General features: G+C 39.8%; 1 protein-coding gene across 4 annotated transcripts; it reads left to right on the forward strand.

Annotated features, from left to right (window-relative positions):
* The first annotated feature begins 4,827 nt into the window (after positions 1–4,827).
* KRT10 (keratin 10) lies at positions 4,828–9,296 on the forward strand. 4 transcript variants are annotated; one of them, XR_011523359.1, is made up of 8 exons: positions 4,828–5,489; positions 6,298–6,380; positions 6,747–6,903; positions 6,996–7,157; positions 7,252–7,377; positions 7,709–7,926; positions 8,277–8,584; positions 8,940–9,296. XR_011523359.1 is itself a non-coding variant. In XM_070561992.1 (8 exons), exons 1-8 carry the CDS (start codon positions 4,893–4,895, stop codon positions 9,044–9,046), a joined length of 1,749 nt encoding a protein of 582 aa, XP_070418093.1. In that variant the 3' UTR covers positions 9,047–9,296. The 4 variants fall into 4 exon arrangements, 2 of the variants coding, with proteins under 2 accessions (XP_070418093.1, XP_070418094.1); XR_011523360.1 differs by having other exon boundaries at positions 4,893–5,489; positions 8,277–8,604; XM_070561992.1 differs by having other exon boundaries at positions 4,893–5,489; positions 8,306–8,604.
* Positions 9,297–11,918: the final 2,622 nt, after the last annotated feature.

The raw sequence follows: 11,918 nt of genomic DNA on the forward strand, positions 1-11,918 counted from the left end.
AGAAACAGAGATCACAGTAAGAGTAATAACAATAACAAAAGACATTTATTAATAAGCACTCATTCTATATATGCCAGGCATTGTTCTAAATGGTTTATATTTATTAATGCATTCAACTCCCTCTACAACTCTATATAGTAAGCAAAATTATTATTAGTACTTTAGAGATAAGGAAACTGAGACAAAGACACCAGCAAGTGGAGGGGCCTGGATTGTAACCCAAAGAATCTGATTCCCGTATCCACCCACTTAACCACTCTGCTACACTACACTGGAAAGCCTTCATGTTTTCACATTTTTGTGACTTCCATCACAATGCAGTCCCAGAAGTTTTAGAAAACTTCTGTAATATAGCAGTGTCTGCAGATTTCAAAGCCCTGCATTTTAGAAGTTTGCCAAGGAGAAGACACGGACTTTTCAATATCGTAGTTGTCCTAATTGCTCAGCTGTCTAGGAGGTAAGTACCACATCTATCACACTGTTGTACAACTTTCCACTTGGCTTTGACTCCATGGGTGGTAATCACAAAGGCACACTCAGCAATCTCACAAAGTCACAGAACATTCATGCAAAAAATGTCTAATTCATCAAACTTTATGTCTAAACAATAGAAACCACTAAATCTTTAGCTCATCAACTTTACTATCTTGAGACATAACCTGCGTTAACAGACTCATCTTTCTGCAACTACCTAAATTATTCTGTATATTTCAATTTCTCAGAGAAAAAAACTTGCAAATAGAATCTTCACCTAGAAACTTCAAAAAAGGATTTTACTTGAAGCAAAATAAGGAAGAAAAAGGAAAGATCCAAATCCCAACAGGACACAAGTTGATAACAAAGCTGAACCAACAACATGCTTCCAGAGCCAAATTAACTCCATGAAAATAGCACCTAGACTCATCCTAACCATGACCTAAATCCAGAAGAAATTACTGAAGAAATTGATAAACTGGACTACACTAAACATGAAAATAAAATACCATAAGCAAAGTCATCAATTCCAATATTGGGTATATACTGTGGATTGCCATACCACAAGTTGACTAAACCTGCCCTCCAGAAGGATACCATTGGGACCTAATTGCCAAATCAACAGTCTTTCTTCAATCTCCTTTCTCCTTCATCTGGCTCTGCAGACCACCCCACCTTATCTGGGTTCTCTTCTCCCGTAGCTTCCATGATCCTTCTTCCCTCTTCCACACTTCCGGGTGCCCTCCTTCTTACCAGGATTTGCTGGCTCTTCTTCCCAGCACCTAAAGTGGCCATCGCCAAAAGTTCAGCTTTAGACCTTCTGCTCATTTCTTTCTAAATTCCTTCCCTTAGAGATCCTAAATATCCTGAAGTCTGTTGCTCTCATCATCTCTCCTGAACTGTAGTCCTGTGATTCTAACCGCTCAAAAATAGTTTTACATTAATATCCTGGTACTACTCCAGCGTCACATATTAAACCAAACTAATCTTCTCCTCAAAACTTGACACAGCTACTCTTTCATTGTGCCCTCACACATTACACACATGCACGAGTGAGCACACACACAAAAACACTCACATCAGACTGTTCAGAACCTCTCTCTGCATTCCTCAAAACCATGTCCATGCCTCAAATGTAGCCCAGACTACCCTGTACTGGATTACAATCTCCGACTCATGGGTATGTCTATTTGCCTCTCCAAGTAAATTTTAAACTCCTTGAGAGGCAGGAATTACATCTTAGTCATCTATGTATCCCCAGGAAATATTGCAGGCACTCAACAAAATCTGTTAAGAGAAATTAATAAATACGGACGATCTGTTCCAGCCAAACTTGTCCATTCAGAGTCTCCACCTGCTTGGCATTTTCACAGTCCCCACTTCCCCACTTCTCTGCTGCTGCACACCTGGAAAAATCCTACTCATCCTTCACAAGACTCAGCTTAAATTCCACCTGCACCATGAAACTTGGGCAGGTGACCCTATTCCAACAAGACTCCTTGCTCATCAGTCTTACAGCAGCAGCTCAGTGTCATGAAAATAGCATCATCTTTGAAGCAAATGGGCCTGAATCAAAACCAGGCTCTAGCATAAACCAGCTGTCTCACTCTGGGGAACTTCTTAAAGCTTTCTAAAGCTTAATTTCTTTAAGCTATAAAATGAGGTAAATAATACCTGTCACAGGGAATTGGGAGGAAGATTAAAGGAGAGTAAACCAACTAGAACATAGTAGATGTTCAGGAAATGTTAACTCCTTCTCCCCGCCCCACCTCCCTCTCACTTCATTTACTATTTGCACAGCATAGCACTTAAGTTGACAGCTTATGTTCAGAATCCTCAAGTACCGGAACAACTGGTGAGATCCTTAAGGACAGGAGCTGAATCTTGTTCATCTTTCTACCTTCTAAACGCCTATCAATGTGCCTTAAAGAGAGACAAAATAAAAATGGAAAACAAAGAAATTATAGTTTCACTGGAATATGGTAACCAAGTGTAAAAGGTGCCAAGACTAGAATTGACAATCGTACATTTTCATTCAATTTAGCTGCAGAATTATTCCATGGCACCTCTGTAATGTCACTCACGCCAAAGGCTGATTTCAATAAATGACAGTGAAAATAAAAACAAATCACTTTCTAGAGTATACAAGTTAATAAGTAATCTTTGATAATAACATCAAAGGTAGCTTAAATGAAATGTGACAGTCAGTATTAGAAGAGTCTCTATACACGTATTTGTTCTCTTGTACTTTTATGCAAATGTTTCCTCTCGCATATTCTTTGAGTTGATATGACCGTAATAGATCTCTTCATACCGTTTGTTAACTAAGTGAAACTAGAGGGAAATTTTTATATTTTCCCACCAGGAGAAGAAATTAAAGGCTAATACTAAAGCAAATCTGGTACGATCAAGATCCAAAATTTGCAACAATTACAGGTAAAACCTATCAAAATCTCTCTGTAAATAAAATGCTTTTCTTTCCAAATGCTGTCGTTAATATCAAGGCTTCAACATGCTCTCTGAACTTAGTATAATCTTGTATTTTCCTTTCCTGATTTATCATAGCCTTTCTTTACTGCATGTTATCTTCATCAAGGTTCAATTCCCATGGTTGCGTTTCGTTTTTCTCTCAACTACCACCCCAGTTGCATGTGCTAACAAGTTGGAGGAGCTGTCATTTGTTGGGTAGTAGCCTCCATTCTAACAATCAACGCTTCGTTAATGCTCCCAACCACATTCCTTTTCCCTGCAGAACCTATTTCTATAGTTTTCATAAACTGGAATGTGCAGCTACAAACTGAATTTGAAAAGCAATTCCTCATAGAAGAGTGCCTGCCAAATACCCTTTCAATATTTTCATGCTTCCAAGTACTTTTGTTTGTTTTGTATTTTCCCATGTGGAGAAGTTTATGATAAGAAATACAGGAATTCAGTTCTATCACACCAAATCCACCAGAACACATATATATACATTGGTACAGCAAGAAAAAGCAAAAAACCAGGCACCAAAAGACCAAGTTTCTAACCTCAGTTCAACCACCTACTATATCTCTTTAGGCAAAATCATAACGTCTCTCAGCTTCAACTACCTCCTCTATAAACTACAGATAAACCACCACCCATATCTCAGCAGCTTGTTTCTGAGATTATAAAATCACAGCATCACAAATAGCACTGTAGAATTGTAAAATGCATGTGGATATATATGTATAAATATAGCTGTGAATGTATTTTTGAACAATAGAAATGTCATAGCCTGTAAGTAGATATAAAATAATTTTATGTCATGTCTTAAGGTCCCAATTAAATACTGCACTATATAAACTGTTACGCCAAATTCTATATCCAAATATAACACAGTATATACAAACAAATTTTTTTGAGAAAAAGAATGTAGCTTGGAAACATATGTTCACAGTCTAGTTCATAATTTTTGAAGTATTAATCCCTAATTTGGATGTCTATTCTTGCAAACAAATTTTTACTCAAAATCATAACATTTAAATTCTCCCTTTTCTATCGAATTTAGTATAAAGAACCTACTGGAGCTTAGTTCTTCATATCTGGGACCAAGAATTTCTGCATTATGGTCTTCACATAAACCTTAAGTACAATGAATTTAAAAGTCAAAAAAACTCCAAGAGAACTTCGTGAGTTTAGATTTTTTTATTTTAAAAAGAATAGCACCATTAAATTAAAGGTTCCTAAATAATTACTCACTTCCAATTTCCCAGGCAAAATATCAATATACTTTCATTCTCCAAATAAATTAAAAGATTCCCTATAAACATACACACATATACTTCCTAAATTGTGCCCTTATGGCTTTAAATTTTTATGTGTGGCAACTTTTAAACACTAATTAAATTGTTTAGCATATGTTTTGTATTTTCATTTTGGCAGCTTACAGTTTTGTACAAGATCCTTATTATAGCATGATTCTGGAAGGCTTCATGCTAACTCTTGTTCTAATTAATTGAAACTGTTTAAAATATACATTTTAAAACAAAAATCTTATTTTAACTATAATTTTGTAGCTAAAATTCTTTTTCCAAATTTTGAGAACGTTCTGTGCTACCTACATAGTGCTGAGAAAAGACAGGATTTTAAGAGTTGCCCAATGGTCTTCAAAAGACGAAAAAACATAATGAAACATACACTCACCTGAACTACACCCATTTTCAATTTCAACATAGCAAACCTCCTGTTTGTTCCTAGGGCAAATTCAAAACCATACCTATTGGAATTGGTGATTACTGAAGAAAACTTATGCAATCATAAGCCAAAGATGCTAAACTGGCAAAAAGAAAATCATGCAAGCAAGCAAACTCCAACACACACGGGACACACCCTGTCAGTATATAAAGGCTTGTCACTGTCCTTGGTAGCAGGCACTCTCTGGGCTAAACAGCATCACCATGTCTGTTCGATACAGCTCACGCAAGCAATACTCTTCCTCCCGCAGTGGAGGCGGAGGAGGAGGGGGATCATCTCTCAGAATTTCAAGCAGCAAAGGCTCCCTTGGTGGAGGTTTTAGCTCAGGGGGGTTCAGTGGTGGCTCTTTTAGCCGTGGCAGCTCTGGTGGAGGCTGCTTTGGTGGCTCATCGGGAGGCTATGGAGGAGGATCAGGAGGAGGTTTTGGTGGAGGCAGCTTTGGTGGAGGCTATGGAAGCAGCAGCTTAGGTGGGGGCTTCGGAGGAGGCAGCTTTGGAGGAGGCAGCTTCGGAGGAGGCAGCTTCGGAGGAGGCAGCTTCGTTGGGGGCGGCTTTGGAGGAGGCTTCGGTGGTGGATTTGGAGGAGATGGCGGCCTTCTTTCTGGAAATGAAAAAGTAACCATGCAGAATCTGAACGACCGCCTGGCTTCCTACTTGGACAAAGTTAGGGCTCTGGAAGAATCAAACTATGAGCTGGAAGGCAAAATCAAGGAGTGGTATGAAAAGCATGGCAACGCAGGCCAGCGGGAGCCTCGTGACTACAGCAAATACTACCAAATCATTGAAGATCTTAAAAATCAGGTAAGGGGCATTTTGAAAATCCAACTTTAGGCCTATTTCTCATCAATGTAATCCAGGCGGATGAACTTAAATTGAGCACAGTATAGCTATTCACTGTGTTTGCCTATCTTACTTTATTGCTTCCAAAAATAACCAAGTCTCATCAAAGATATTTGTGAGGCTATGGTCATTGCAATCTTCATCCAACGAGTGTGTTCTTTCGCTCATAGGATGGCAGATTACTGAGAAGGTTTTAGGGCTCAATGAGTGTATAATGAGTCTATAGTTAAAATACACTAGATATTTCAAATATAGTAACTGAAAGAATTATGAAATGAACCAGAACAAAATTTATTCAGATTGATAACAAAAAAATACTCATTGCAAGAAACATGAATTCTCTAGTATGCAAATGGGGTATTGCTTGGCTCTAGCGAATTTGTGAATTGCACCTACTGTGTGCCCGCTCAGAGTGTATTCATTCAGAAGATATATTTATGACAAGTTAAAGCAAAAACACGTACAAGTCAGTCAAAAGTTCGCTGAAATACAGAGAAATCACAAAGTATAAACGGGGGGACACACTAGCTGGAACACATCTATATAAGGCCAGTTAGTTTTCAGAAAGGGATGACACGGAAATCAAAGAGTATAGAAACTTCAAGAGAACAAATAACTCAAGTTTCAGTATATGGGTAAGTCTGTCATATTTCATATTTTAAGAAATGCCTCCCAGATTTTCCAAGAGAACAACATAAAAACGCAGTTCAACTATGCATGCCTCTATAAAAGCCAGATCTGTATCTAATTTCTTTGCCTCTCTCTCCAGATCATCAATCTAACCAATGATAATGCCAATGTGGTGCTTCAGATCGACAACGCCAGGCTGGCAGCTGACGACTTCAGGCTGAAGTAAGCTAAGCGAATGTGGTACAATATTGTCCCAACAGATACAGACCTTGTTCTTAACAATGACTTTGCATGCCCACAATAGCATTTACATTTTCCTGAATTCATTCAAAGTCAAACACTATTGGAGTCATCAGAGAAATCCTCCATTTCAATGCTACCTTTTGGGCAATATTAAAAGAAGAAAATGCATTTTAAAGTAACCACTAAGCTTCTTTGCATTAAACCACTAACATCCCCATGTGAAATTGTATATGATAAATGTTGCCATGATGGGAAATCAACTCTATACTTACTTTTTAAACAGTCTCTACCTGGGTACGCCTCCAGTATAAGTTATAGCCAGTATTTGGATCATGCTTGTTTCAGGTATGAGAATGAGCTGGCCCTGCGCCAGAGCGTGGAGGCCGACATCAATGGCCTGCGCAGGGTGCTGGACGAGCTGACCTTGACCAAGGCTGACCTAGAGATGCAGATTGAGAGCCTGACTGAAGAGCTCGCCTACCTGAAGAAGAACCATGAGGAGGTGACACAGAAAGTTATACTTTCCCTAGCCAAAACAAAAAGGGCTCATTGTAATCACAGTGCAGTTATTAAATCTTTCTGATCCTCAAACAGGAAATGAGAGACCTCCAAAACGTGTCCACTGGTGACGTGAATGTGGAAATGAATGCTGCCCCAGGTGTTGATCTGACCGAACTTCTGAATAACATGAGAAATCAGTATGAACAACTTGCTGAACAGAACCGCAAAGACGCTGAGGCCTGGTTCAATGAAAAGGTCATGCATCTTCCTTCCTACTGAAGCCAATGGAGGTTCGGTTTGGTTATCACGTCCGATTTTCTTCATCTTTCCCCTGTTTTTAATACTCTAGAGCCAGGAACTGACTACAGAAATCAACAGTAACATCGAACAAATGTCCAGCCATAAATCTGAGATTACTGAATTGAGACGCACTGTTCAAGGTCTGGAGATTGAACTACAGTCCCAATTGGCCCTGGTATGTTAAGAACTGTCTTATAAAATGACTTCGATTTTCTCCTACAAAGTTTCATGCTCACATGAGAATATGCAACCCAACACAAAACAAAACGCAGAGTTGGGCTAAGAAAGTAGAAATAAAATTGGAGTTCTTTGTTAACCGGAGAAAAGCATTATTGGCATTGATCTAAAAGTGCTGAAATTGAAATGTTGCCATTAAGCAAAAAAACACATTCTATTCATTTTCTTTATTCTTCTACATGATGTCGTATTAAATTATTGAAAAGCCTCACTGCACTCAACTGAACAAGGAGGTCGCTAAGCCACAATATATTCTCTCCTTTTTTCAGAAACAATCTCTGGAAGCCTCCTTGGCAGAAACGGAAGGCCGCTACTGTGTACAGCTCTCACAGATCCAGGCTCAGATCTCCTCTCTGGAGGAACAACTACAGCAGATTCGAGCAGAAACCGAGTGCCAGAATGCTGAGTACCAACAACTCCTGGATATTAAGATCAGACTGGAGAATGAAATTCAAACCTACCGCAGCCTGCTAGAAGGAGAGGGAAGGTAAATGACAAAAGTGTTTAAAGGATCCCCACTGCTTTGATGCAATATTCCAAATTGCAAGGCTTCTCCAAAACCCGAGGAAGTGCCACAGGATGGGAGAAAGTGGGGAGAAGGGAGGAGGCAGAGCACAGGAAAAGGCCGATGCGACCAGTCTCAACTTCCCACGAATTTGGCCCGAGAACGATCCTTAGGGTTGTGCATACTATACAGAATTGTTTTTAGAGAATTTTTTTAAGAATGGATTTCTAAATTCATAGTTGGCAAGGCTGTCTTTTCTCCCAACAACGTTTTGCTTATTTTCTAAAGCAACAATAATCTGGAAAGCGACCGACCGTCGCCCAACATTAGAGTTAACCGATGTGACACTTACTCCCGGTAGTTCCGGCGGCGGCGGGCGCGCCTATGACGGACGTTCCGGCGACGGCTACGGAGGCGGTTCCGTCGGCGGCTACAGGATCGCCAGGTCCAGCGGCGGCTACGGCGGCGGAAGCTCCAGCGGCGGCGGACACGGCGGCAGTTCCGGGGGCGGCCAGAGCGGCGGTTCCAGCGGAGGTCTCGGCGGCAGTTCCGGCGGCGGCTACGGTGGCAGCAGTTCCAGCGGAGGCCACAAGTCCTCGTCTTCCGGGTCCGCTGGCGAGTCCTCATCTAAGGGACCAAGGTCAGCAGAAACTAGCTGGGGTAATCAGAACTAGTTTTGACTTTCTGTGATGGTTTTGTTGCTTTTTCAGCTCTAGAGCAGTTTAAGAAAATTAAACTCTTACAGAAGTTTCCCGCTTGCATGTTTTAATGAGCTGTACTCTTAGACCAATCTGGAAGGGAAAATGGCGTGGTCGAAAATGCTGTAGATTAAACATTGCTGAGGGTTTTTGGTTTTTTAAAGCAAAATTAAAAAATTGAAGTTTCTTTTTTGAAATTTAGTGTATTTTTCTTTTAGAAATTTGCTTGTTAATTAGTAAGGACCCCCACAAATTGCTTGGGTTGAATTCTCGTTTTCTTTTGGGATTTGCATACAGATACTAAGAAAGCCAGTGTAATCAAGACAATTATTGAAGAGGTGGCACCTGACGGTAGAGTCCTTTCATCTATGGTTGAATCAGAAACCAAGAAACACTACTATTAAACCGCATCAAGAGGAAAGAGTCTCCCTTCACACAGGCCATTATGTACAGAATCATGAGAAACATCTCCTCCAGGAAAACGCTTCAATCTTAATGGTCTAGAAAATAAGGTGTCTAAAAGGTGTTTTGCAGTTTCTATATTTCTTCTGTTCACTTTGCCAGAAAGTGTTCTTTAATGGGAAAAAAAAAACAAAACCTTTCTATGCTCATTTACTAATGACTTTCAATAAACTTTCATACTGATGCAAACTATCCAATTTGGTCAGAATTCTTTATTTAAATTAGATGTTTCTAACCTTCGATATTAGTACACTATAGCATTTGAAGATTGGTTACCTAGAAATTCTGAAGACAGAATGATTGTCTCTATGGTTCCTGTGAGTAAATGTTTTCATCTTGCGGGTGTGTTGGACCAACGTCAGTAATCTCACTGAGTAAAAAGTCCGTCAGTCCCCAGTCTTAGTCTTTCTTAAAGATACACAGAATGTGGAAAGCTCCCAGTTCTCTGGCTTTGAATTTCTTTGATCCCGGAAATTCGGAAATAGCTCAAATAGGACCCCCAAAATAAAGTTAATTGGAAATTTCACATTTTCTCCTCACTTGACTTCTCACATTTATCTGCCCTTATTTTCTCCCCATTACTATATTACTTCTGCCCATATCACCTCAACAGAATTGTCTGGTGTTTATCAGATGAACAGGAGAAGCACTGTTGATACGTGGTGATGCCAATTTGACCAAAAAGACACCTCTAGGTCCCTGCTCACCAACCCTGCCCAGTGATCAGTCCTACAGACCTAGTACTTGTAGGGTCAACCCAATCACATCCTTCAGCCAATAAGAACCCAACTGACTTTACTTGGTACTCTGCTAGTAGATGGAGTAGGTAAGGGCTACAGTTATTCTCTGCCCCTAAGACCACCTGTGTTCCCTGGCTGGTTCCTGGGTTACCCATGTTCACCGAGTAGCAGCCTTCCTCAGGTTCCTTCCTGATTTGAGCTCCAGTTTTTCCTAGGACCTGAGCCCTGGTCCCCAGGACATTTGGTTGGGACTCCTGCTGGGTAAACTCTACCCTCTGCACCCCAAAGTGATGACTGGAGCCCTGTTTTAATGTGAATGTACTTCCCAATAGTCAAGGCTCCATGCCCTAACTGGCACTAAATGTTACCCAGAGTTCAGAGACTCTCCACTTTAGTTCACATGTCTGTTTATATGTGTACCAGCCACCCTTCTCGGGGGCCAGGCTTCTAAGGTTCACTGTTGAAGTCCTAACAGACCACATCGTAAAGCCCTGAATCCAATGTTGCTAGGTAAGGACTCTTGGAGCTCCTACTGTGTATGTACTGACTGCTCTTTAAAAACACTTGTCTTTTAAAATATTTATTATCTAACAAAGTTAACCATGTCCCTGGCAACTAAAGTATTGTTCACAATCTGAGATGACCATTCTCTTTATTCTGAAGAAATAAGTGTTTTCATATTCAATGACACTAATTTGAGACAAATACAAATACGTTATTATGAGATAGTTGTGTTTGTTATTAAGCTTTCTCTCTTCTACCCACCACCCCACATACACTCACACACTCAAGGCCAGGCTCTCAGCTGGTCAGAGTTTTTTATCTGGTTGGGTAGTGACCCAAACCTTCATTCCTGAAAGGTGAATCATGGTGGTCCTATCTTCTCACCTTTTCAATCTTCCAATATCTCCTTAAACCATTCTTTATATTAAATTCTCTCTGATAAAGAACTACTTTTCTTGACGTTCACTAAACTGATTGTGCTAATCATTTTGCTGTATATGTATTTCAATGTATTTCTTATGCTGTACACCTTAAACTTATACAGGCTGAATGTCGATTATATCTCAATAAAACACAAAAAGAGAACAACTTTCTTGACTAGACTCTGAAACTACAGTTTAATAAGACTGTCTAAATGAACACTTTTATTTTAACAAGGACATTGGTATTTATCTTTTAAAAAACTATTGTGAAATGTACAGGTCACTGTTTTTACCACATCGATTTATCATGTAGCTATTGATCAAAAACTCCTGTACACATTCTTACAGATTCTAAAGTTGTTACAGGGTCCTCCTGTTTAAGCAAGACAGTGTGCAAAGACACTGGCAGGGCCAATATTTGGCATTCACGTGGAATCACACTAAACAACAAAAGCTTGCTTCTCCAAAGATTTTGCCTTATGCTGCTATAGGCCTGAAAGCTTTGGACTCTGACCTTGATGTCCGTGATGGCTTGATATTTTTCTTGGGAATGGAGGAGTAACTGTTGTGGTCAGCTTTATAAGGGAAATAGCTTGAGTAGGTTTAAATAAGGTCCATCCAGTATTTCCCATCTAGATTGCATGTTGAGCGGGGTAATTAGGGAAAGAGCTCATTTGTGGTTAGAAGCATGCATTTCACAATCAATGATTCCTAGACTTCATATCCTGGCAGTGGCATTTACAAATCATGTAATTTTTGCACAAGTTGCTTCAACTCTTCTGAGTCTCAGTTTTCTTGTCTATGCAATAGGTATAATGACTACCACAGCTGAGACTGTTGTGGGGATAAAAGGAGTTAAATATCTATACAGCCCTTAGAAAAATGCCCATCAGAGAGTAGGTAATGAAGAAACAGCATTCTGTTCATCTACAAAGAAATATGCTTCTTGGATAAATAACATAGTTTCTCAAAAGACAGACATAAGCATCACAATAATTTGTTAGAGTGGGTGATCATTAACGTGGCCCGCCAAAGGGTAGAGAACAAGGTCAGCTTGCCATCCTAGGACGGCAAAACTAAATTCCAGACAGTAGGAATAATGATGACAGTACATTACAAAGGATTATGATTAATCTAGCCCTGTGAGC

Source organism: Equus przewalskii, chromosome 10 (genome assembly GCF_037783145.1).
Source record: "Equus przewalskii isolate Varuska chromosome 10, EquPr2, whole genome shotgun sequence".
Lineage (NCBI taxonomy): Eukaryota > Metazoa > Chordata > Mammalia > Perissodactyla > Equidae > Equus > Equus przewalskii.